At 46.8% G+C, this 22843-nt stretch overlaps 2 protein-coding genes across 4 annotated transcripts in view; one reads left to right on the top strand and one right to left on the bottom strand.

The window, feature by feature from the left end:
- DFFA (DNA fragmentation factor subunit alpha) overlaps positions 1-17427 on the bottom strand; it is a 112518-nt gene extending 95091 nt beyond the window's left edge. The window contains exons 1-2 of one of the 2 annotated variants that reach the window (XM_078642258.1): positions 16837-16973; positions 16643-16764 (exon numbers count right to left, since the gene is read on the bottom strand). In XM_078642258.1, the coding sequence (XP_078498384.1) occupies positions 16643-16763 (121 nt within the window). In that variant the 5' untranslated portion in view covers position 16764; positions 16837-16973. Of the gene's footprint in view, positions 1-16642 lie in introns of both variants that reach the window. The other variant, XM_078642257.1, reaches the window with a different exon arrangement.
- A 104-nt stretch (positions 17428-17531) lies between these two features.
- PEX14 (peroxisomal biogenesis factor 14) overlaps positions 17532-22843 on the top strand; it is a 551896-nt gene continuing 546584 nt past the window's right edge. The window contains exon 1 of one of the 2 annotated variants that reach the window (XM_078642256.1): positions 17532-17832. In XM_078642256.1, the coding sequence (XP_078498382.1) occupies positions 17806-17832 (27 nt within the window). In that variant the 5' untranslated portion in view covers positions 17532-17805. Of the gene's footprint in view, positions 17833-17951; positions 18164-22843 lie in introns of those variants that run through there. The other variant, XM_078642255.1, reaches the window with a different exon arrangement.

Here is a 22843-nt window from a genome sequence, read left to right as displayed (position 1 = left end):
ATCTAATTTTTTATTCAAAAGGGTGGTCATGAGAACATGTCCTAATGTTTTGCCTATGGTCATCTCTGATTTTCATATCAATCAGACCATTACTCTCCTAATGTTTTTTCCCCAACTCTTCCACTCCACCAGGAAGGGCTTTGAACTCCTTAGATTTGACAAGGGTTCTTATGTTTTACCTTGACAGAACCAAGGAGATAAGACGTTCTGACCACTCATTTAACAACTATGATCAAATGTGCAATAGTTTGGCTTTCCAAGCACTCTATCTCTAGGTAGATAGTCTCTTGCATATCTCTCGGTTACCAGTTACCCCCACAAAAAACTCCCTTGTCGACTTATAGCTCACTCTACAAAGGCTAAGGCAGCCACTGCTGCTCTGCTCAGAAATGTACCCATCGCAGGGATCTGTAAAGCTGCAACATGGAAATCGGTGCATACCTTTGCTCGCCATTATTGCCTAGACTCAGACACTCAAGCAGATGCCCAAGAATGGCAGTCTTCACTTAGAAATGTGTTTGGTTGATTGGATTATTAGCTGCTAAGATCTGTACTGTACTGTATTCATCTGCAGAGGTGTGGAATGGGTTTGCTATTCTATTCAATGCTTATGAATATTGATGAGTATCCAATGGAAGAGAATGATAAGTTACTTACCTGTAATCCTAGTTCTCTTCCAGGGGAATACTCATCAAAGTCATAAGCAACCTCCCTCCTCCGAATACTTCACACAGCAGCTGCAATGTGGTTTATTCTCTGAATGTTTCTTATCACCGTAAAATAGACCTGACCTAACTGTCACCTGTGGGGCATGATGGGATTCAGAAGGCCTTGAAGGCACAGTACCAGTTTTCTCTGTTATGATTTTCAATGCAACTGTTGGCTAACAATGCTTATCATTCCCTTGCCTTTTTCCTTTCAAATAACAGCTGTTTTACACTGTACAATTTTCGTTTTCTGTATTGCAGAAATTTTCAATGTGTATGGATATTTTAAAATGAAAATATTCAATGCAATTTAAGCATTTTTTGTAACCTTTTTCTCTATAGGCGGCATGTATGTGTGTGTATATATATATATATATATATACAAATACATATATATAAACATATTTATGCGTGTGTGTTTATATGTACATATATATTTAGGGTACAACATACTATATATATATATATATTATTTTGTGTGTGCTCTGCGGTCGCCACACATGGGCGGGACTATTCCCAGATGAGAATTCCCCTGGAAGAGAACTAGAATATCCTTCTCTTGGTATTGACAGACAATCAATGGAAAAATTGACAATGTAGGCCAAAAAAGTCAAAAGGGCCTTCCCGGGTGAGGCGAACGCACTGATCATCCAAAGTAGTTTGTTGTCAAATGAAGACAACCTAGTAAGACAATCTGCCAGCTTAAAATAAAGGACTGTTAACATTATTTTCTGTGGAAAGCACTTATGTGGCCATGTTTCAATCTATTTTTACTTACAAGCACCAGGTTTGTGGCTCTCTATTATCCCAACAAATTTTGGGAAATAGTTTGAGGATGGAGTGCAAAACACAAAGTTAGTCATCTCAAGGCACTTAGAAGAATTTAGAGTCTAAATGTATCACTCCTGAAAGGGTTTGTTTAAAGAAATATGTAATTCCACATAATAGCTGCACAAAATGCCCAACAACTGAGCTCAAACTACCGATCTCCTGTATACCCCATTCCCGCTCAATTAAATAGGAATTTCATTTCAAGACCGGAGGCTACAATTATGCATATAACTTTTAATGCCACTCCACTGCAGCACCTTTAAAGAACACTGAACATAACAATGTAGACTTAGAACTTCACAGTCCATAAATAATTCCTTCTCAGAACACTCTTCCTCTTTTAAATGCTGCTCTGACACAGATGCGTACATTTATGTTTTTCTGTTTTATGGTGTGATTGATATTCAGAAACTGATTTGTTTAATTTAGATTTGATAAGCAAGTGTGCTATTTTGAGTATTTTGGGAAGTATAAGGTCATATTTGTAGTTATTTTTTACAAGTATTATTGGTTTAACTGGGAAGAAACGCTTCTAATTTACAGACACTTAACAAGTCTGATCTTTACTGGTTCAGTGAGTCGAGGTATGAGGTTTGTAGGAATTGGGTTGCGAGTATAGGCCCTTATCTTTACTCTTGAATGTGGTCCGTAAATGGAATTTTTATATCTGAAAGAAACAGGTTAGTATTAGATTCCTTACCTTAGAATATCCCCAGGCGTCAGTCTGGCTCCAGAAACTTTTGCGTAGCAGTACCCTTGCGCGTCGGTAGGCGTCGTCTGCGGCTCCGCGGGCGTCGTCGGCGCCGGGATGATGTCGCCGGAGTACTTAGACGCCGCCCTCGCGCGCTGACATCGGTTCTTCTTTTTTCCGTGCCAGCAAGCGCCGATCCGGAAAAAGGTGTACCCTAGTCAATTTTTGACTAACTTTTCGATCCTTTTTGATCGTCTTTCGAAGTCTCTCGACTCCGACGGTGCCGGTAGGGATGCCCGGGTTCAAACCCTGCGTCCATTGCAGCCGACTGATGTCGGTTACCGACCCCCATCGCCTGTGCCTTCACTGTCTGGAACCCGACCACGACGTCAAGTCCTGCTCCGACTGCCGGGCCCTGACGTCCAAAGCTAGACGGGAGCGGTCCCGCAAGCGACTCGAGCTCCGGCAGTCAGCTCCGCGCCGCTCAAGGTCCTGGTCCAGAAGGAGGTCGAGGGACCGGTCGCGGGGCCGGAGTCACCACTGTTCCTCGAGTCGTCATCAGTCTTTGGGCTCGAAGTCCTCAGGTAAGAGGCACAAGAAGTCGAAGAGGCGGCATCGCTCTTCTGACTCCCCCCGACGCACGCGCGATGCGGCCGGGTGTCCGGGCGACACCGCCCTCCGTCGGGTTCCGCAGGGCCTTCAGGCCAAGCGGCCCCGACTGGGTCCCCACGCGGGCCGGGTGCTTCGGCCCTGGCGCCGTCGGGTGCTTCGGCCCTGGCGCCGTCGGGTGCTTCGGCCCCGACGCTGTCGGTGACTTCGGTCCCGACGCCGCAGGGCCCCGCCGGATCCGGCTCCGCGCCGATGGGAGACTTTTACTTCTACGACCCGGCACCATCCTTTGAACCCGAGTACCAGGTGATGGGTGACGAGGAGGATTGGGAGGGGTCCGAGGACCCTCTAGCACGTGAATGTCAGTCTTCTCAGGACTGGACAGGGGAGCTTAGGGAGGCCAGTGGTCTGGGCACTTCGCCCGACACTGGTTTTGTCTCCCCTCCTACCGTGGCTACGGAGGAGGGGGCTGCCTATAGTGTGGTGTTGACGCGGGCTGCCAAGGCCTTGGGCCTTGAGCTCCCCGTCGCGGCCGTGAGGACTAACCTCCTCACTGAGGTCCTTAAACCACAGGCAAGCTCGGCTGAGCCTCTGCTGCCTTTTAATGAGGCCTTGTCAGACGTTCTTCTGGGGCACTTGGTCCAAGCCCGCTCCAGGTCCGCCTGTGGATAGGAACGTGGCCAGGCGCCACCGCCCGGCTCCGGGCGACCCTTGCTTCCTGTCTACCTACCCCACCCCCGAGAGTCTGGTCATCCAGGCCTCTAACTCCCAGACCGCATTCCCGAAGGCTCCCCCCGATCGGGAATCCACGAGGTATGAGCAATACGGGAAAAAGGTATTCTCCTCCCTGAGTTTGGGGTTGCGGTCAGTCAACACTGCATGCCTCTTGGGCCGTTACACCCACTCTCTGTGGGACACGGTCGCGAACGTGCTGCCACAATGTCCGGAGGAGGTCCGGACTAAACTCGCCCAAGCCCTTGCGGAGGGTCGAGATGCGGCACGGTATTCCATCCGGTGTGGGCTGGATACCACAGACTCACTGGGCAGAGCGATGGCAACGACGGTGGCGATTCGTCGCCACGCCTGGTTGCGGTCCGCCAACTTTTCGGCTGATGTCCAAAACACCCTTATGGACATGCTGTTTGATGGAGGTCGCCTCTTTGGCGACAAGGCAGACCATGCGCTTGAGCGCTTTAAGGACTCCAGGGCTACGGCAAAGTCCTTGGGCCTCTCGGCCCCGCGCCAGCAAATGGCTGCTTTTCGCCCCTTTCGTGGCCAAGGAAGGGGCGCCCCCACACGTCCTGCCAGCCAAGGGCTGCAGACTACCATCCAGCGCGGTGGCGGACGTGGAAACCGCCGTGGCGGCGGTCGGAGACAACGGCGAGGCCAGTCCACACCTACCCCTGCAGTATCCGCCTCAAAACCTTCCTAGTCCAAGCTTTCAGTCCCATGTGACGCCAGTGGGGGGCAGGGTTCCCCATCACCACCTCCACTGGCGCACTGTCACATCGGACAGGTGGGTGCTGCAAATCGTCCGAAGGGGCTACTCCCTCCCCTTCGAGGCGTCCCTTCCAGCCATGCCACCGCAGTACCATCGCGTGTCGGGGGATCACTTGCAACTTCTACAAGAGGAAGTTACGGCCCTCTTGGCCAAGGGGGCCATCGAGCGCGTTCCTGGGCCAGAAGTAGGGTGTGGTTGTTACTCCCACTACTTTCTGATACCCAGAAGGGCAAAGTGGGCCTACGCCCTATCTTGGATCTGCGGAACGTCAACGGCTTCCTCCGGAAGGAGAAGTTCAAGATGCTGACATTGGCTCAGGTCTTAGCTGCCCTGGACCCGGGAGACTGGATGGTAGCGTTGGACTTGCAGGACACTTATTTTCATGTCCCCGTCCTGCCGGCCACCAGCGTTACCTGCGGTTCATGGTAGGCCACGAGCACTTTCAGTTTACCGTGTTCCCCTTCGGCCTTACCAGCGCCCCACGGGTGTTCACGAAAGTGATGGCGGTGGTCGCAGCTCATCTGGGCAGGTTAGGGGTTTTAGTCTTCCCCTACCTCGACGACTGGTTTTTGAAGGCGGGCTCGCCCCAGACAGTCGTCAGCCACCTCCAGACTACGGCCGATCTCCTGCACCTGCTGGGGTTCTCGATCAATGTGCGGAAGTCACACCTGTGTCCCTCTCAGAAGCTCCTCTTCATCGCAGCGGTTCTAGACTCGGCGCAGTTTCGGGTTTATCCTCCCGAACAGCCGGTTCGGGATATTCAGGCTCTGATTCCGATCTTTCAGCCGTTATCCTGAGTCTCAGTCAGGTTGACGCTGCGGCTTCTGGGGCTGATGGTCTCTTGCATCCTTCTGGTGCATCACGCCCGGTGGCGGGTGCGGCCTCTGCAGTGGGACCTGAAGTTTCAGTGGGCCCAGCATCAGGGCAACTTGTCCGACCAGGTCTTGACCCCGGTCCGCACTGCAAGACAGTTGCAGTGGTGGCTCACGGACCGCGATTGGGTCAGCGGCAGATCCCTCTCCCTAACCCAGCCGGAGCACGTGGTTGTGACGGACGCATCCCTCCAGGCTGGGGGGGCCACATGGGAGAGGCGGAGTTCAGAGGTCTCTGGTCTCCGGCGGAGTCCCGGCTCCACATCAACCTTCTGGAGCTGAGGGCGATCCGGCTTGCACTGAAAACATTCCTCCCCTCTGTCCGGGGGAGTGTAGTGCAGGTGTTCACGGACAACACCACCGCCATGTGGTACTGCAACAAACAGGGCGGGGTGGGGTCGTGGACCCTATGCCAGGAGGCTCTGCGCCTCTGGCAGTGGCTGGAACATCAGGGCGTGACCCTGGTGGTTCAACACCTGGCAGGTTCCCTGAACGCCAGGGTGGACGAACTCAGCCGTCGGTGCATGATGGATCACGAATGGCGTCTGAACTCGGACGTGGCGCAAGGCCTCTTTCAGCAGTGGGGAGAGCCTTGGTTAGATCTATTCGCCACAGAAGGGAACGCACAATGTCATCAGTTCTGCATGTTGGAATTTCCAAGGCGGCACTCGCTCGGAGACGCTTTTCGTCGCGAGTGGAGCTGCGGTCTGTTGTACGCCTTTCCGCCTATACCACTTCTGCCCAGAGTGCTGAAGATCAGCCGCGACCTGGCCCAAATTATCCTTGTGGCTCCGGACTGGGCACGAAGATATTGGTATCCAGAGCTACTCAGCATGTCTGTCGATCCTCCGATTCGTCTGCCTCTCCGGGAGGAACTTTTGTCGCAGCAGCAGGGGACGGTCCTCCACCCGAACCTGTCCAGTCTCCACCTCCATGCTTGGAGATTGAGCGGTGACAGTTGAGGCCATTTGACTTTCCTCCCGAAGTTTGTAATGTGATTCTGGCAGCCAGGCATCCCACCACAAAGTCGGTATACGCCTGCTGGTGGAACAGAGTTGTGGCATGGTGCACAGCAAAGGCTGTGGATCCCCTTTCTGTCCCTCTTTCAGAGGTTCTTCTCTTCCTTCTTTCTCTTGCCCAGCAGGGCTCTGCTCTGGGCACTATCAAGGGCTACCTTTCTGACCATTCCGCCTTCTTGAGGCTACCTGATCAGCCTTCTTAGTTCAAGTCCCCGATTGTTAACAGATTCTTGAAGGGCATCACTCATATGTTTCCCCCTGTTCCTTTCGTGATGCCCCAGTGGGACTTGAACCTCGTTCTGACTTACCTGATGTGCGCTCCTTTTGAGCCGCTTCATAACTGTCCTCTCCGTCTTCTTACACTTAAGACTGCTTTCCTGGTTGCCATCACCTCTGCCAGGAGGGTGAGTGAGATCCAGGCTCTTTCCTCTAAACCTCCTTTCGTTTCTGTCCATCCGGACAAGGTTGGGTTGCGGACGAGACCCTCTTTCCTGCCCAAGGTAGTCACAGCCTTCCACATCGGGCAGTCCATCACCTTGCCCACCTTCTTTCCGTTTCCGCATCCCTCTGAAGAGGAAGAGCGGCTCCACCGTCTGGACCCAAAACGTGCGCTGTCATACTATCTGGATCGCACACGCCAGTTCCGGGTGGATGGCCAACTCTTTGTTGGTTACGTGGGCGATAAGAAGGGGCGGGCGGTGCACAAACAGACCATCTCTCGGTGAGTCGTGTTGTGCATCAAGGCATGCTACTCCTTGGCTAAGAAGGAGCCTCCTGTTGGGCTGAGGGCCCATTCCACTCGGGCCACGGAGGCTACTACTGCCCTGGGCCGGGGAGTCCCCTTGCAGGACATCTGTCAGGCGGCTACGTGGGCCTCTCAGCACACGTTTGCAAGACAACTGCCTGGACAGCCAAGTCCGGAGAGATGTCTTTTTCGGCCGTTCCGTTCTCCAGGACTTTCTGGTGTGATCATTGGTTCGCAGACCCACCACCGCGGCTGGTATTGCTGGGGTATCTATTCTAAGGTAAGGAATCTAATACTAACCTGTTTCTTTCAGATGCACAAGTTACTTACCTTTGGTAACGATATATCAGTAAGAAACAGTAGTTAGTATTAGATTCCTTACCGCCCCACCCATCCTCCCCGTTCTGCGAACCGATATCTAGGGTTAAGGTCATCCCCTTTCAGGGCCCTAGTTTCATGGCACCAGTGTTGGTTTTTATCATGGCTCTGCGTTTCTGGGGCGGAAAAGCTGTGTTCAAGAACTGACGTCTGCGCGCGAGGGCGGCGTCTAAGTACTCCGGCGACGTCATCCCGGCGCCAACGACGCCGAGCCGCAGACGACACCTACCGACGCGCAAGGGTACTGCTACGCAAAAGTTTCCGGATCCAGACTGACGCCTGGGGATATTCTAAGGTAAGGAATCTAATACTAACTACTGTTTCTTACAGATATATCGTTACCGAAGGTAAGTAACTTGTGCATTGGCCTTACTGAGATTTTGAAGGTTGCGCTATAACGAGCATGAGCACACGCTTCGTTTTACTGTGTAAGTGCGGATTTGTACACGATTAAGAGCTCTGTGTGTTCTTTTCCTCTCCGTTCGCCATAGAGCTGTTTTTCGGCTTCGGTGTATGACGCAACATGTTTCAAGTATCATGTGATTTGGGAAGCCATCTTGGATTGGGCCCAAGTACATGGTAGAAATAGAAAAATTGGAGCATTTTTTTCTGTGCAATGAGTGACAGATAAGCAAATAATGGTGAAAGGTTGTTCGATTAGTGTGTTGAGAGGAGAGGAGTATTTTGCGAAGAGTACGAAGTAGGAATAAATTGGAGATTTCAAGTTTTTTAAAAAAGAAAGAGAGGAAGTAGTTAAATATTAAGGAATATATGAGAGAGTAAGGTGTAGAAGGAGTATATATATTTCAGATGGAAAGAGAACAGGGTTGTAGTTCAGGACAGAGAGATGAGAGTTGGAAATATGGATGAGTATACAATAACAAGACTTATTCAGCAAGAAATGAAAAAGGAGGTAGAAGAATCAGTTACTAGCATATTGGGAAAGAGAGGTAGGAAAGATCTGGAATCTGGTGAGAAATGTTTCTCTTTATCTGGGGAGGATGAGAATGTAGTTGGGATAGGTGGAAAGAGACTGAGAAAGATGAATCATGTTGAAGATATATTGTTATCTAAAAGAAAGAAAGAGGGTCCGAGTTTGACCCTAAAAAGAGGTGTCTTTGACGGCACACAGAGGGTTGGTGTCCTTAGCGGTATGCAAAGGAAAGATGTCCATAGAGGCATAAAACAGTTTTGGTATCAAAAGAGCGTTGGGAAGCCCAATACCAGTTGCTGGGAAGAACTAGGATAAATATATTCTGGATTAGCAGAATGATGAGATGGACAATGAATTTGAAAGTTACGATGAGGTCTCATCAACAGAGGTTTTGAGAGATCCTCTAGGTGGTAGGTTTTCAACGTTTAACATAAGACATCCAAGAAGTGGGATTGGTGGCCCATGGAGCATGTGGGCAAGTTCATTAAAGAAAAGATTAGAAAGCCATTAGACGGAGACGTTAGACAAAAGTTAAAAGCAGAGTGCTCTAGGCCAGTGATTGAGGAAAAGGTATGCATGACACCCAATTTGAATTCTGAACTTATACGTTTTCTGTTCAGGCTGGGTAAAGATCCAAGGAAGGGCTTAAAAAGATCGCTGAAGATTTGACAGAATAAATTACTGGATGTAATGGAGCAGTTAGCAAGAATTATGGATATGATGGTGGAGGTGCATATTAAAGAGACATCTCTGGATATGGCATTGCTCAGGGGATGGAGCTAGAGAGCAGTTGTGCTATTAGGTAACGCTAACGGAGGCTTGCTTTCTGAAAGAAGAAAAGCAATTTTGATGAAAATAAGTCCTAAACCATGGGGCATGTCTCAAAAGGAACCGAGTGATGATCCAAAGAGTTTACTCTTTGGTGAAGGGTTGGCAAAGAGTGTAGGAAAATACATAGCAACATTCACAGCCTTGGATAAGGCACAATCAAATATGCAAAAAGTGTTTGGAAATTTTGTTTCTGGTTGAGCTAGTAGTAGAAGAGGTCCCACTGCTAGCAGGGGCATGCAGAGGACCCAGTATTACTCAGTACAGAGGAAGAGGATTTCAACGTTCAAATACCTTTTATCCAAGTTGAGGATAAGTGGAAAGATCTGTGCAGGAAGATCATTCAAGGGACAAGGACAAGCTTCAGGTGGCAAGGTGAGTTTGAAGACTATTTCTGCTTTTCCCAAAGAAGAGTGGGGGGACGTTTAGGGGAATTCCTGGAGGAATGGAGAAAATTAAGTCAGTATCCCTGGGTATTACAGACAGTAGAAGGATATGTAAAAAGAGTTCATGATAGTACTGGTTCAGAGGAAAGAACCAAGAGAGTTGAGTGTGAGCGAGGAATTAAAAAGTATAGTGGATGCAGACATAGTTTCTATGTTACAACAACCATTGGCCATGCCAATCGGTTTCGCCATATTAGTGTATTATGAACATATGTCCTCGGTGCAATGCAGAGTTGGAAAAGCATTCCAATTACACATGCATGGCTTAGACAGGGCGGGAGGGGAACCCTTGCCCACTTGTAGTTGTCAATCAAACCCAATAGGATTTTGTACAACAGGTACTCTGAACTCACATTTTTTAAAGTGCTTTCATAATGGTTAAATAAAATGTTTGCCTAAAATCACACAATTTAAGCAGGTAAGATGCACAATCAGGCCCTCCATTTTTGCCCTCACCCTCGGTGAGTTTTTTTTTTTTTTAACTCGGCAGTAGTGCCTCCCTTCACTGCCTTTGACATAACTTCAAAGATACTCTCTATAGTTCTTTCAGTCTCATCATTTCAGAACTGAAGCATTTTCAATATTATATACAACAAAGCAGTAGTTGGTGCATTTTTTGTATCTTATGCAACAAACAACAATTGACAAAGCCAATAGCCTTCACTTGCTGTAAGTGTAATGTCACTTGTTGTATTTTATATCTGGATGCAATGACAGAGACAGCAAAATACCAGTCCAGCAGCACAGTATGCTAAGCACATATTTTTAGCTTAGGGTGTTATATGCTACGTCCTTAAATACATAGGCCACGCCCCTTTGAGAGACACCCAGGTTTTTCATCCCACTTAAAGCTCAGACCACATCTATCTGGTTTTATTGGCCTTTCATTTTTTAGGACTTTTGGAAGGGATCACTGCACATAATTTAATGATTTGAAAGAGTGATAGTCAATTGAAACAGGAAAAATTATGGCATCTCCTTAGCAACTTATGAATAAAGACAAAAAAATGCACAGTGGGAGCAACAGTATTTGATGTAAACATTAATACAGTTTTTTGCTGTCTGTTCCTGAGCGCCTCGAACCATGGCTGCAGCAGGGTCGGGTTGCTTTTACGTTCTGGTTTTGTATAATATTTGCTACCCCGGAATTAATTGCAGCAGCGCCCATCTCAAACTCAGTAGCAATGTATGCTTCCTTCCGGCAGTATAAGCAGTAATTGTCCCCGCCCCCTTCTTCCCCCCTCCATAGACGTCCTGGCAGTGTTTCTTATAAAGGACCTGGCCTCTTGTGTTAGCAGAAGACAATGTCCAGCACTTAGAGGAAAATCCATGACTCTAATGAAAGCCTCCACGTGAGGGATTAGTGTTTCGGATGGAGTACAATAGTTGTCGTCTGTGGTTGTACAGACCTTATTATATTACTAAACTTTAGGGACACATTTTACAGCTAGTGACTTTGCTCCTTTTTCTGCACTCATGGACCCCGGTCTTGCTTCTATGTACAAATAATATTGTTTTTGAAGTGACTACCGCTCACACCATACCGCCTACCAGCCACCAGCCCAGAGTTCGGTATTTTTGGTCTGCATTTTATATTTCAATGGAAGGAAACTGTAAGGCCTGTGTTTCCTCACAGCAGTCACAACTCTCTTTGGAGCAGCAGAATCACATCATTAGATGAGATTAAGAACTTGGAGCTCGCAGCAGGAGAGAGTCTCCTAAGCAATGATATAGTGTGTTTTGGACATGGAGAATAAGCGTGTGAGTCGCACGGCGTTTGCTTAGCCCATTTCACCATGTAGATTGGCCGATTTGAAGGCCTTGGGTTGGGCCTCCCTCCCTTCTCCCCCCCCCCCCCCCCCCCCCGAGAAAGACACACACACACGCATTACAGCACACTGTCTTGTTTTACATTCAGTCACCCTCTTGTCTTCGTTTTCAATGTTAGCGGAGTGGGTTTCAAAGTGCCTAGAGGCGCCATCCGTGGGAATTGAAACATTCGTGTTGGAAGACCTTCATGTAGTATCCCTGGAAAGCAGTTTTACTTCTGCTTGCACTGTACACCACAACTTTCCTTCCCTCTAATCTCTGAAACCGGACTTGTTTATGTTTTTGTAAGATTCCGAACCTCGATTGCTGCGCACCATGAGGCGATTTACAACCGAATGTTGTGCAAAATGTTCAATGTTTTGAAATGCTTTTTTCTCAGCCTCGTTTATTTACTCTTTTATGTTGCTGTAAACAGCATTCAAAATGTGCAGGGTCTTTTCTGTTATTTATGCTGTTTGCTGAAACAACTTAATTGCGTTCCGGGGAGCAAGAATGTGCCGCAGCGCTGAAATACATGCACACATTTTAAGCGTGCCTAAAAGATCCTACTACAAGTAATTACGATTGTACTGAAAACACCAATATATATTATACATACATCTAGAACAAGATTCCCGAAAATTGCTTTTTACCGGAGGACAAACCTATTGTTTCCAAACTGTGCGCACGATCAGCACGCAAACTTATAGTGGCTGTCTACCACTCAGCGAAAATCTCATTATACTGTATAGATATGCGCTTCGTTTGTTATTTATTATTTATTATCCCAATGCCTGTGCTGCAAATAGACTGGCAGGTGTACTTACAAATCCCCGTATGTAAAACATGGATTTACACATGCGCCAGACTCTTGCATGCGCTCACACGTTTCGGGTGCAGCTTGTACTTTCTCTGCCTCCCGTCATCAATTAGGAACGCCACTGCTTTGTTGTTCATGCGTATGATGCAAGGCATCGCGCGCATGCAACACAAAGAGTGCGATTTACGCCACCAATCACGACACAAACAAGCATTGAAAATGCAATAGGACTCGGATTTACCCAAGCCCTATTGCATTTTAAATGGAAGAGCGGGCACGAATGAAGGCACGAATGGGAGGGGGTGGAGGGGTGGTTGTGACACAAGGAGTTACAGACTGTGGGAGGGAACGGGGAGAGAGAGGGAAACCTAACGTTTTTCTAAGTAATGGGGCTGATAGACTCGGAAGTGCAAAAATTACGTAAGAGCAACCAGGAGGCGGGACAAAAATGCCAAAAACCAATCAAAATGCAGAATTTTGGATTGTAGCCAATCAAAGTTATGCCCAGAAAGTGGGCGGAGCTTGCCTCCCTATATTGGATACAGCATCTCTCATCGAGACAGCACATGCGCTGCCTAGGCAAAACCTAAAAAGGAGCAGTGAAGAGATAAGTAGAAAGAGAAAGGTGTTTTGTAAGCACTATATTTTTTGGTGAAAAAGAAGGAGGGATGGACACCAGTGATCAACCTGAGAGATCTGAACAGGTTTTAGGTGTACAGGCATTTAAAATGGAAGGTATCCATTGTCTGAAGGATCTGTTGATGAGAAACGATTGGATGGTGAAGTTAGATTTGAAGGATGCATACTTTACTATCCCCATGGACATAGTGAGTCAGAGGTATTTACAATTCGGTTGGAGGGGACAATTATATTAATTCAAGTGCCTTCCTTTTGGTCTCTCTTCAGCACCTTGGTGCTTTACCAAGGTCATGAGGGTAGTGATGTCTTACTTTCGAGAGAGAGGAGTACAGATGATCGTTTATTTGGACGACATACTGGTAATGTCTCAGAGTGTGGTCGAATTGAAAGAAGAGATAAAAAATGTGATTGGGATGTTAAAGTCGTTAGGATTTATAATAAACAGAGAAAAATCGATCTTAGAACCAAGTAGAGAATTGAAATTCTTTGGTTGTCTAGTAGACACAAAGAAGTTAATTCTTCAGTTTCCAGAGAGGAACTATTATTTCATTGGCTGTGGAACTGAGTTTTCTTTCAAATTTTGGAACTAATATATCCTGGAATCTGTGCCGAACGAACCTACAACTGGAGACGGACACTTCTTTACATGTACTTTGATTAATTGACTGCTGAGTGCTCAGAAGGACGTTCAAGTTCGACACAAAGAAGTTAATTCTTCAGCTTCCAGAGAGGAATGTGAAGATGATAAGGAAATAAATAACTCTGTTTTTAAAGATAGAGTATTTATTGTTGAGACATTTGGCTTGTGTGATAGGATCGGTATCTTCATCTATCCAGGCAATATTTCAAGGATCTTTACATTACCGTGCTTTGCTGAGATTGAAAGGAGAAGCTCTGAGGAAAGGTCTGTTGTATGGAGACATAATAAAAATAGATTCAGAAGTGAGAGAAGAGTTGTTATGGTGGTTGCACAATATGAAGGCTTGGAATGAAAGAGCCATTTTTTGGTTGTGCCCCGAATATTGTTTTGGAGACGGATGCGAGTCTGAGACGTTGGAGATCTCGTTTGGGAGCTTCAGCGATTGGGGGCGTGTGGACACTGGAAGAAAAATTGAAGCATATAAATTGGCTGGAATTAATAATAGGTTTGTATGCGTTGAAGAGTTGCAAAAGAGAATTGCAAGGACAGGCAGTATTGATGAGGATGGACAATGTCTCTGCAGTAGGTTACACAAACAATTTAGGAGTGAGGCGGTCTCATGGGTTGTCAAATTTAGTAAAGGATTTCTGGGAGTTTTGTTTGGAGCACAAGATTTCCGTGAGGGCAAAGTATTTGCCGGGGGACATGTATATATTAGCAGATTCGAATTCGAGGCATTTAAGAGATTTAAGCAACTGAAAGATGGATCACAGGATTTTTTGCAGAATAAACAAGATTTGGGGTCCATTGGAAGTGGATTTGTTTGCAAACAGACTGACCTGTTTGTTAGCAAGTTATTTCAGTTGGTTGCCGGATCCAGGGTCGAGTGCTGTGGGTGCATTCATGCAGATTTGGAAAGGGAGGAGAGCGTTTGCATTTCCTCCTTTTGCGATGTTGCAGAGTGCTTATGAAAGTGAGAGAGGAGAGATGTCAGATAGTGTTGGTGACTCCTTTTTGGGTTTCACAAGTATGGTTTTCAACAGTTCTGGAACTGGCATGTGCAATACCCTTTTTGGTACCAGCGAGAGAAGGAATTTTAAAGAGTAGGGACGGAGAAGAACATCCTTTGGTAGAGAGTGGGGTGCTAAACCTTCTTGTTTGGAAGGTATAAGGAGAAACAGAGGTATGCAGGGTCTTTCGAGCAGGGCCTCAGAGCTACTGGTGGAATCATGGGCTCCAGGAACGAGGAGTAGGTATAAAGGAATATGGGGAATGAAGGCAAGTTGATGCTTGGAAAGGAATGTAGATACCATGGAGGCTCCTGTGGTAGAGGTAGTCATTTTTTTAGGAGAAAAGTTTGAGGAAGGATTGAGTTACAGGACAAAAAATGGTTATAGATCTGCAGTTTAGGATGGTCATGCACAAGAGGAAGGGAGATCCGTGGGTAGGAATTTGTTGGATTGTAGCGTTTTAAATGTATGAGGTTGTGAAGACCTCCTAGAGCTAGGTATGATGTGCTGCGAGTTCTATATAAAATATAGAAAAGATTTAAAGACTGGCTGGCGAATAGGTTTGTAAACTTAAAGCAGGTTACAGAAAAATTGTCAACTCTTTTATGTTTGGTTTCATGTAGGAGTTGTTTAGTTGTTAAGGCTTTGGAGGCAAGTAGAAGATTGTATGGTCCAGGCGGAGTTCATTTTGAGATATGGAAGAGAACCAAAACTACGTCTTTTATCCTAGGTTTGAAGGAAATCCAAAGTTGTGTGTGCTTGAATGTTTGTTTGAATATGAGAAAAGGATGTTGGAATATATAACACATGGTGAAAATCAGTTATTAATTTCATATGTAAAACCGCATAAGGCGGTGAGTTCAGCGACCATTTCAAGGTGGGTAGAAAGGGTAATGAAAGAGGCAGGAATTCATATTGATCAATATAAAGCGTATTCTTTGAGGGGTGCAATGGCGAGTATGTTGTACATGGCAGGTGGTTTTTGAAGAAATTTTAAGGGTGGTTGATTGGTCTAATGCAGGGACTTTTGCAATACATTATTTCAGACCAATAACGCATGTATCAAATGTGGTGTTGAAGGGCTTTCAACATGCATAATGGTAGCGTCTGGTCTTGAAATGAAATTGTGATTCTCCAAATGAAATGCAATGAGAATCAAGATTTTATTAAAGGCACAGAGGCTAACATTATTCCTCCTTCCACGACCCTTTAAAAAATAAAGGAGATAGCAAGAGGGAGTGGAGGTTATAAAGAGTATGTCTTTTTAAATTTAAGATAAGATACAGAGAATAACAGGGAGTATTTGTTTTAGCAAGTAGTGTGTTGTATGCGGACTACTGAAAATGAAAGATGTTGTTATAATATGTATGGAGGAGTATGGTTGGATTTTATTTTAGTAACACCTTGTAATTGTCCATAGAGTCTTTGTAAAGAGGAAAAAAGAAGGACAAGAGGAGGAAGAGAAGAAGAGACGTAGGAAGTTTGAGGCTGCATTTAAAGAGGAAGAATGTTCTGAGCAGGGACTATTTATGGACTTTGAAGTTATAAATCTAGATTGTTATGTTCAGTGTTCTTTAAAGGTGCTGCAGTGGAGTGGCATTAAAAGTTAAATGCATAATGTTAGCCTCCATGTTTTTAATGAAAGCTTGATTCTCATTGCATTTCATGTGGAGAATCGCAATTTACCATTGTATTAAGAGAAGAACCTCCCTCCCCTTTAAACTCACAAATGTCTTTTTCCCTAACTATGGTAAACCTTGTCAGAGAGGACCACGTTTTCCTGATCTGGATGTAAACATCCAAGCTGCACTACCACAATTCAATAAACTAATGCTATACAAAGGCAACAGCAATGCTGTGTGTAAACTGCAAAGAAAAATTACAAACCTCAGAAGTCAGCTGGCATATGTAAATCTCAGACGGTAGACGGAGGGGTTTAACGCCACTCAATGCCCTCAGAAATAGTATGCTATGTTTAGCCTCTCTTTGGAGGCAGCTTACTGCTATTGACTTTTGTCATATGCTTCATGTGTATCCACATCCAGCAAGCTTCACCGTCTAGAACCACAGACAACTGACTGCAGAAAGCCAGGGAGAGATGTCAGTGTCACATCTAGTGTGCATGTGTTGTGAATGTTGTTCCAATGTCTCACCACACTTTACCTTTTCTATGCAATTCTTGCAGAGAGGCAGCAGCCACCCCATGTCTGCTTCTGACGTCTCTTGCGCTGATCTTACACATCTTAAGATGGGGACGGTCGGCATCTCCAGCACCACTTGCCATCATTAGAGCTGGACTGTGCACTCAGCTTATTGCTAGGACGCTCTGACGGAAAATACCCTGTCTACTGGCTTTCGCTGCGAATTACCCAATACTCCTGGGCCACTCCTGTCGTCTAACACTAATACCTTTTGATGTGCCTCTTTCCCCTGATCCCACTGCCTTAAGGCACTTAATAACCAATGCCCTACTGGTACTCTGCACCCCTCAAATCCCTTTTGCCTCGAACGGCCCTCTTCAACCCCGTCTACAGCACTCTTACGTTCTACTCAATTTTCTCTGTCGCACGCTTATGTCCCCTGAAACATTTGTGACCCTCTACTCTTGACTCGTCACGAAGTACAGGGCCCAGGGTTTTATTATACACTGATTCTGCCCCCCCAACACCCCTCCTAAACCCTTCATCTCATTAGAAGCCACCCATATACATGTCAAACACTCCTATATTTATGCCGAATAGTACCGATTTTTATAGTGAAAAGATAGCTTATTTCAGTTTTCTTCCGGTTAAACTGCCCCCGTTTTAATGCCGACTACCAGGAAAGTAAAGTCCCAATAATTTTGTGTACCCCTAGTCCCTTATTCCGATACCAAAGACTGGCATGCACGCACCCTTTCAAACTGAAACCCCAGAACACAGGCTCGCTTCCGCACTCCAATAAAAGATACGGACTACAGCTCCCAGAAGAACCCTGCACACGACCACCATATTTGGTGTGTGTCATTGTAGGGGAGGCTACACAATTAATCACTTCACCAAGATAGGAAGGTATTAGATACGGGGGGGTAAGTATCGTGGGCTTCAAAGGAAATGCAGGGAGCGTAAAGTCTATTTTTCGCCAGCTCCTTCCTCCAACTTTTAATGCTCGACTCCTCTTCAAGATGGCGGCCTTGGCGTGAACATTCGGTGCAGTCCGTTTTCATGCTCAGTGTTTCAGTGTTTCTGATGGAAAGGTAGACGGATCCAGATGACTCGGCGCTTGGCTGCTCGTGTCTGCATTTGCGGGTGAAGGGCGCCGGGAATCAATTAGTGCAGCCTGGGAAGATGGCCTCCAATGAGCAACAGAGGCAGGTGAGGAGGTAGAAAAGTAAATGGTGAGGGGTTATGTCCCCTGCAAGAGAATCGTTAGCAGCTTCACTTTGTTGCCTAAACGTTAGTCCAACAATTTGCTACTTTCTCTGCATTTCCGATCCACCACCTGGCTCAGTTATGCTCCTGCATGACTGTCTCTACCACACCTGCCTGCAAACGTCACTGCCTCGCTGCAGCTCAAACCACTGTTGTGTATTGGCCAAGCACAACTTACATTTCTGATTATATATCACTCACTGTATTATCTTTCCAGCCATTCACTTCTGTCTCACGCAACTGCGTCGATGTGGGCAAGCCAGGAAATGTAACGGTGAGAGGAAGGCAGAGCTCTAAGAATCAAACAGGAGCTAAACCATACACTGTTCGGCATGCAAATGATGCAGCAACAGCCATATAAGACATGATAAATGCAGATTTATGTTGAACATTTGGTTACTTCTTGAACGTTTGTCTTTCGCTTTGTGGAACAATTATTTGTATTAAGTCGGTCTGCAGTGCACCCACGCACGTGCCTTCAGCCACAGGTAGGCGGGCCAAATGTAACACATGTTAAAGAGTTAAACAACCTACCCTAAACACGTTCCCGCCCCTTCCCACAGATCTGACCCTTTTTTCGACTCTTTGACAGGACACAATACGAGCGTTCGACCCTTTACTTTTCGGTAATACTTGTAGCTTTACCCCGTGGCACTTCTGCCTTCTCCTTAAGCCCCCTGAGTTTGATGTGACCCCACTTCCTTTGAGCTGTGATAAAGGCGGTTCATTTCTTAGGACTGTTAGCTTATTATTTAATAAGGGTGGGTGAACGTGGTCCCCATAATGTCTGAAACCCCTGTACTAGGGTGACGGAGATCTTCTACACCTATTTGCCCCTGTACGCACTATATCCGTGACCTGTGGGGGGAGGGAGTATCTTGCTTGCCCCCCAATAAGCTAGGAGCACTTGCCTGCTAGCTCATAAGAAGAGTGGTTATTGCTTTCCCCTAAGATAGCTCAACGGGTATGTTAGTCTATCTCTTATACCTTGTTTTATATAGATTGACAGTGTAAGGAGTTTGAACATCATGTCTATTGTCCTGTACCTCCTTCCTGTATATTTTCATCTTAGGGTAATGCCATAGTAGGTGGAGGAAGGTATGGGTACCTTAAGGTTTTCTTCAGTGCATCAATTTGTTGGACTTATTACGAGTGTACACTCTCTGGTAGGTACTTCTAACATGTTATTGTAGTTTCTAGGGATTCCCTATTAGTTACAGTAGGAGCTGTATCTTTTGCTCTGTGTACGCTTCACTCCAGTCTCTTGTTGCCTGCCAGACGCAATTGCATAAGTTTGAGGAGCTGCTAACACAGACAACTATAGAAAGAGTGAACAAAATAAATGCTGTTTATGTAAATCTTTCACAGGGGGGCCAGGACTGTTTTGATGTGGAGTGTGCGAAACTAAAAAAAAAAGCCTTGCATCTGGCCTTAAAAAATCGACATTTGTGTGAAACCAACGAACAGCTTTTTCTTGATAAAAGAAAAGAGTATAAGGTGCTATTAAATCATAAAAAGAAGTACCACTCGCACAAGCTATGGCGAGGTCTGTTGGATGCAATATCCTCACGAAATTCAAAGAAATTCTGGGAAATTATTAGACGTGGATGTGAGGGTGTGCCAAAGAATTTGGAACTGAATATTGTAATGTTGCTGTGCTGCATAAATGACTACAGGAAACTGTGTGTTGTGGAAGTACGCTATATTTATTAAGCAATACAGCAATAGGAGCGCCAAGCCGATGCGCTCGTCCTCAGGCTTTCGCGCTCTCTCCACAAGCTGCGCGCGCAGCCCCAAAATGGCCGCCGGCACGTCGAGTCATCACGCGACGTGCAACCACTAGAGCGCTTCTCTACATATCTCCCTTTTTTCCAAACAGTGAAACTTTTGTAACTTACAGTCCGTCGCTCATATCGAAGTCTTGAAACCGGGATGGTCTCATTACTGTCCTACCACTCCGGGTACATCTCACCGGGGCAGGCGTGGTCTCCCTCTCTTGGGTCTCTGCATCTCCACCGGCGTTGCTCGGCGCGATTGCACTCTCCGCTGTCCTCCTCATGCTCGTTCCCTTCGCTGCTCTCTGGCTGTTGTTGTTGTTGCCTAGTTCTTCACTCATTTCTCTCTTACTCGAATCCATGTCTTCATCATTTCGTTCCTGCTCAGTGTCGGGTTCTTCCTCGTCTCCTAACTCCGAGCCCGCTAGGCTCCACTGTAGTACTTTGTTGCACCTTGCCATGCGGTCCTGAGACCATACGTTTCCATCACTCAACAAGGCTGCTCTGTCGTACAACTCTTTGACTTGCAAGGGTTTGCTGTACTTACTGTCCCCCTTCCTTTGCAACGTCGCCAGCTTAACTCGCACCTATTCGCCTTCTTCCAGCCCGGTGTCTCTCGCGTTCCTACGCCTGTTGTAGTGTTTGGCATATATTTCCTGTGCCTTCTTCAAGTTTGCCTGGACCACTGCAGGAGACCATTTGCTCGTTATGGGTTTCTCCTTCCATGCTCTGTTGTCCTTTGTGAAGGGGTCTCGGCCCCTCAATATCTGGAAGGGACTATATCCCGTCCCTGTGGGGGTGATGCGGTACGCCCACACCATGTGCCATATTTCCTTCTCCCAGTCTTTGTTGCTTGATATCGCAGCCTGAACTGACCCCATCACTACTCGGTTGAAACGTTCCACCAACCCATTTCCTGCGGGGTGATATATCGAAGTGTGTTTGGAGAGAATGCCATTTCTTTCCATGAAACTGCTCCACTTGTCAGAGGTGAATTGGGGGCCATTGTCACTCAAGATGGTCAAGAATTTTAATATTGTCTGTGTGTCCATGTTCTCCTCCACCATCAATTCGGCCACTTCGAGTATCTGTTGATGAGTACACATATCTACCTTTGAACTCCTTGTCCGTTTAGGATTGGGCCCAAAATGTCTATGGACAGATCTTCCCACGGGTTCTGTGGGGGGTCAAATTACCCCAACGCTGGTCTCAGGGGTTTTAGTGTCTTGTCCGCCCCCTGGCATTGCAGGCACTCCTTTACACGCCTTTCGGTCCGTAGGTCCATGCCTGGCCACCAGTAGTTTTGCTTGGTGAGCGATTTCATTTTTCCTATCCCCAGATGGCCTTCGTGGAGTATAGTTAGTAGATTGTGAATTATGCCTGTTGGAGGGATGACCTTGTCTCCTCTGTAAATGAAAACTCCTTGATCGCCCACTGATAGTTCCTCTCTGACTTCATAGTACGGTCTTAACTCCTCCTTAATGTGTCTTCTGTTGGGCCATCCCTTCGTGATGTGTGTTGTCACTTCCTGCAAAGTGACGTCTTCCTTCTAGGCCTCGCTCCATTCTTGGTTACTGATAACCCTTTCTTGATCATCCATCAGGGCCACCATTTCTTCTTCTCCTGCTTGGTCTGTCTCTTCCGGTTCCATGGCCGCCGCTTTGCTTAAGTAGTCTGCCACTCTGTTCCTGCTGCCAGGAATGTACTCAACGTCATATCTAAATTCCAGCAGTTTTAATGTCATCTTTGAAATCCTGGGCGTAGCACTCGCATGTCCACTTGACGTTAGTACCTTGACCAAAGGTTTGTGGTCCGTTCTTAATTGGAATCGTGTGCCCCACAGGAATTGTCTGAACCTTGTTGTCGCCCATACGACCGCCAGCATTTCTTTTTCGATGATACTATATTTTCTTTCTGTGTCGCTCAACGTGCGTGAGGCAAAACTAAGGGTTTCCATCACTCCTTGGCCGCGATCTTGCATCAAAACCGCGCCCAACCCTTTGTCGCTGGCGTCCGTTGTAAGTATTGTTCTGCCTTGAGGGTCGTAACCCTTAAGTGGTATGGCTCCCACCACGTCTTGTTTGATGACCTCGAATTCTCTTTGTGCCTCCTCTGTCCAGCAGAACGCCGAGCTCTCTCTCGTCAGCCTCCTCAGGTGGTGTGTCTTTGTCGCGAAATGCTGGACGAACTTACTATAGTATTCGGCCATTCCGAGAAATGACCTCACTACTGGTGGGTGGTGGCGCTCCGCAGATTGCTTTAACATTTTCAGTCTTTGGCGTGATGCCCTGCACCCCGATCTCGTGCCCAAGGTAGGTCACAGATTCCATGCCCAGCCGGCACTTTGTCCATTCTGCCGTGAGTCCCTTTGTCTCTAAGACTTTCAGTACCTTGGTTAGCTTCACATCGTGGTCTAACTTGTCTCGACCCATCACCAGAATGTCATCCTGGAAATACTGGATGCCATCCATGTTCTTAAACAACTGGTGCATTAGTTTTTGGAACACCGCCGCCGCCGATGCGAGGCCGAACGGCATGCGTTTGAATTGGTAGCACCCGAAGGGAGTGATGAACGATGTCAAACTTCTGCTCTCCGGGTGTAAGGCAATCTGGTGATATGCTGAGGTCAAGTCTATGGTTGAGTACCACTTGATTCCTCGTGTTGTGGCTAGCATCTCTTCGATCCTTGGCAAGGGGAACTTTTCCACGACAATATTTTTATTCAATTCTCGCAGGTCAACACATAGCCTGACCTTCCCACTGGGCTTCATGACAACTACCAATGGCGCCAACCATTGAGCACACGTGATGGGTTCAATGATCCCCTTCCTTTCTAGCTCTTGCAGTTCTTCTTGCACTGCCTCTCTCACTGCCAGTGGTATGTTTCTCACCTTGTGAGATACTGGCACAGCTCCCTCCTTGAGTACTATCTTGTGGGCAAATTTTTCTAGTTTTCCTACTGTGCCTCCAAATACTTTGGGGAAATCTCTTTTCCACCTGTCCAGGTCTGGCCACGCCTCAGGTTCTGTGAGCAGTATCTGTTCTTTTCCACCTGGATCCAACTTGATGCCCAGGTCGCCCCGGTCTAGCCACCCAAGTACAGATGGTCCCCTTTCCGATATGTACAGCTTACAATGTGCGCTGCGTCCTCTGAATTCAAACTTTAGTGACCTGAATCC

The sequence above is a fragment of the Lissotriton helveticus genome, chromosome 5_1, assembly GCF_964261635.1.
Source record: "Lissotriton helveticus chromosome 5_1, aLisHel1.1, whole genome shotgun sequence".
NCBI lineage: Eukaryota > Metazoa > Chordata > Amphibia > Caudata > Salamandridae > Lissotriton > Lissotriton helveticus.
This window is presented reverse-complemented; position numbering and strand designations above follow the sequence as displayed.